This window comes from Humulus lupulus, chromosome 8 (assembly GCF_963169125.1).
Source record: "Humulus lupulus chromosome 8, drHumLupu1.1, whole genome shotgun sequence".
NCBI classification, from domain to species: domain Eukaryota; kingdom Viridiplantae; phylum Streptophyta; class Magnoliopsida; order Rosales; family Cannabaceae; genus Humulus; species Humulus lupulus.
Window position 1 is genome coordinate 65,637,883 of NC_084800.1, and position 3,055 is coordinate 65,640,937.

Sequence of the window (3,055 nt, forward strand, 5' to 3'; positions counted from 1 at the left end):
TCAAATATGTTATTTTATTAGTATATTATGTAGTATATATTTGTAGTTTTTTTTTATTATTTTATTTTTTGTTAGTTCATTAGGTATCTAATTAAAAAAATATCTTATTTAAATATCTAAAAAAAAACGTTTAATGTAGTTTTTGTTTTATTTTATTTTTTGTTAGTTTATTAGGTATTTAATTAAAAAATATATCTTATTTAAATATTTAAAAAAATAAAGTTTAAATAATTATTAATACAAATAAATAAAAAAAATTAGATTAAAGAAGAAAATAGAAAAAATAGTTTGGAGTAATTTTAGAATGACACATCATCTCTTTATTAATAAAAATAAATAAAAAAAATTAGATTAAAGGAGAAAATAGAAAAAATAGTTTTGAGTAATTTTAGAGTGCCGCAACATCTCCTTGAAGCTCTCTTTTATATATATATAGATTCTCATCTACATGTATTTCTTTAGTAAGAAATTTTTTTTGATGATTTTGCATCCAACTTATTTTATTCTAACTTAATATTGATAAATGATCAATTCATTCATTCTTTTCTATTTTTTAATCCAATTAAATCGTATCCAATCCCACCATGCAAACTTCTTCACCTTAGTGAATTCAAATCTTCCCAAAAAGTAATTAATGTTATTGTAATTATATATTAATATAATTTCATCTTATTAAAAAATAAATACGTACCAAAAAGTGAAATCATATATACTAAATTTTACGAAAAATATATATTACAAAATTGTGACTATTTTTTTTTCATTCCTCACTTTTTTAATTAATTAATTATTATCAAATACTTTATTTGATAAATAGACTTAACATTAAAAAAAATTAGCACGCCTTAAAAAAACTAATATATCACTTAACTATTAATTATTTATAATTAAAAAAAATTACAAGAATAAAATTTGAATATTATGATTTTATTAATGATTTTGATTTTAATCTTAAATTATTTTTTTAATTTTAAACTATTTATGTTTATATTTTTTATTTTGAATAAAAGTTGTGATTAAGTTTTTATATTCTTTAAAAAAAATCATTTGAGAGAGATAAAGATGTTTATTTTAAAAATAATTGTTTATAGAGATAGAGATTTTTAAAATATATATATATATATTAATGAAAATTTGATAAGGTGTGTGAAAAGAAATCATAAAAATTTATGAGCAACTTGTCTGGAAAACTTTCTATTAAGGAAAAAAAAAACGCATCCAGGTTACAAAACACTGTAACTGGACACGAATTTTGTTTTATATAAAAATTTATGAGCAATTATTTGGAAAACTTTCTATTAAGGAAAAAAAAAACAAATCCAGGTTACAAAACACTGAAACTGGACACGAGTTTTGTTTTATATAAATACGTATATATATTTCCTTCCAAATATAAACATATTAAAAAGAAATTGAAAGTCAAAGGTACGTTACAAACAAAAAATTTCCTTAACATGAATGTGCTATATTTATATACAAAAACAGAAATAAAAAATTTAAAAAAATAACGATGTTAGCATTTATGGTAAAAGAAAAATAAATATAAAGGCATTATAGGATACGAGGGTGAGGGAGATGAAAATCAATTTGCAAAATGGTTCGAAACGGAAGAATTCTGGGTTGGTGGGTGGCTGTACTAGTTTGTGTTTGTTTGTGGGACGAGGCAATTCAAGCTCCGACCAAAATGAGCTCTAACTCGCCTTGGGACCGGAAGTTCGTGAGAGTTGTGAACAAATTGGATGAGGGGTTGAGTCTGACCATTCATTGCAAATCCAAAAACGATGATCTTGGTGTTCATGTTTTGGGGAGAGATGAGTATTTTGAGTGGACATTTTATGTCAATCTTTGGGAGACAACACTCTTCTTTTGTAGATTCGATTGGCGTGATGCATCGAAGACTTTTGATGCTTATAGGGCTATAAGGGACATCCATAGATGTAACCATTGTCTTTGGGAGGCTAAGCCCGATGCTATCTATGGCTCCACTGAATCGGGTCATAGACCTATTGTAATAGGTTGGTAATGGTGGTAAACTAAGCACCTACACCACCCTCTTCTCATTATCCAAACCCTTTGTATATGCACATTTTGTTTTCGTGAATTTCAATAAGTGAAGAGGTTATGGGTTTTTTGTTTTCTTGGTATTTTTAATTTTGTTTTGGCTGTGTTTTTTAAAGCATGAAAGAATGAGAGTAGAGAGGGCTTTGAGGCATACGTACGTAATAGCCACACACACGTTTTCCATTGCCATGTTTATAGCAAAGTTGTTCGAGCCTAAAAAGAGTAATTAGAGTAGAGTCAGTCCCTCTTATATTATCTCTTGAATCCTTTACAAAAATAAGCATTAGTTGTCACTGGCAATTACACAAGTTCACTACTCCCAGTCTAATAGGGCTTGCTCTTGTTGAAGGCTTGGCTACCAGTATTATAAACTACAATACAAGGCTTAACACTTCCAAACCTACCTCTATTCTAATCTAATTCAGTTCTTATTGTTTATTTTATTACATGTGACTGAGAATATATACATCATTGTAGCTTAGAATATGATAATGATCCTCAAATTATATTTACAATTCTCAATTCGACATAGCACACTATAAGACATACATGTACACTCTTAAAAGAAAGGAGTGTCAATCTTCACCATGAATAGGAGAAACAGAAGCACCACAACCACCACTACACGAGGGACCAACAACACCACTATTTGGGGTACAAATCTATACATAGGGACTGGTTGACTAGGCTTCTAAAAATTATTTTTTTGGCTTTTGAAGTGTTAAAAACACTGGTTGTATTTTCAATGTACTTTGACTTTTAGCTCTAAAAAGTCTTTTTAGAATAAGTTAGCCCCATCAACTTTTTGAAAAAGTACATTTTGAGAAGCTAAATATTAAAGCAAAAACTTAGCCAAACAGACTATATATATATAAATATGTACAAATTGCTTTGTCAATCCATATCCCATAGTTACAAAGATATAAGCCACCACTACACCAATCATGTGTGGTCCAATTCTTATTCATATTCCACTTTTTTATTATTATTATTT

General features: G+C 27.3%; 1 protein-coding gene across 1 annotated transcript; it reads left to right on the forward strand.

Moving 5' to 3' along the window:
* Positions 1-1,594: 1,594 nt before the first annotated feature.
* LOC133795521 (S-protein homolog 5-like) lies at positions 1,595-2,023 on the forward strand. Its single transcript, XM_062232968.1, has one exon. The coding sequence runs from the start codon at positions 1,595-1,597 to the stop codon at positions 2,021-2,023; it is 429 nt and encodes a 142-aa protein (XP_062088952.1).
* The last annotated feature ends 1,032 nt before the right edge of the window (positions 2,024-3,055 follow it).

Bases quoted from the DNA above. Each gene is read 5' to 3' on its own strand.
- LOC133795521 (XM_062232968.1), top strand. From the start codon at position 1,595: ATGGTTCGAAACGGAAGAATTCTGGGTTGGTGGGTGGCTGTACTAGTT.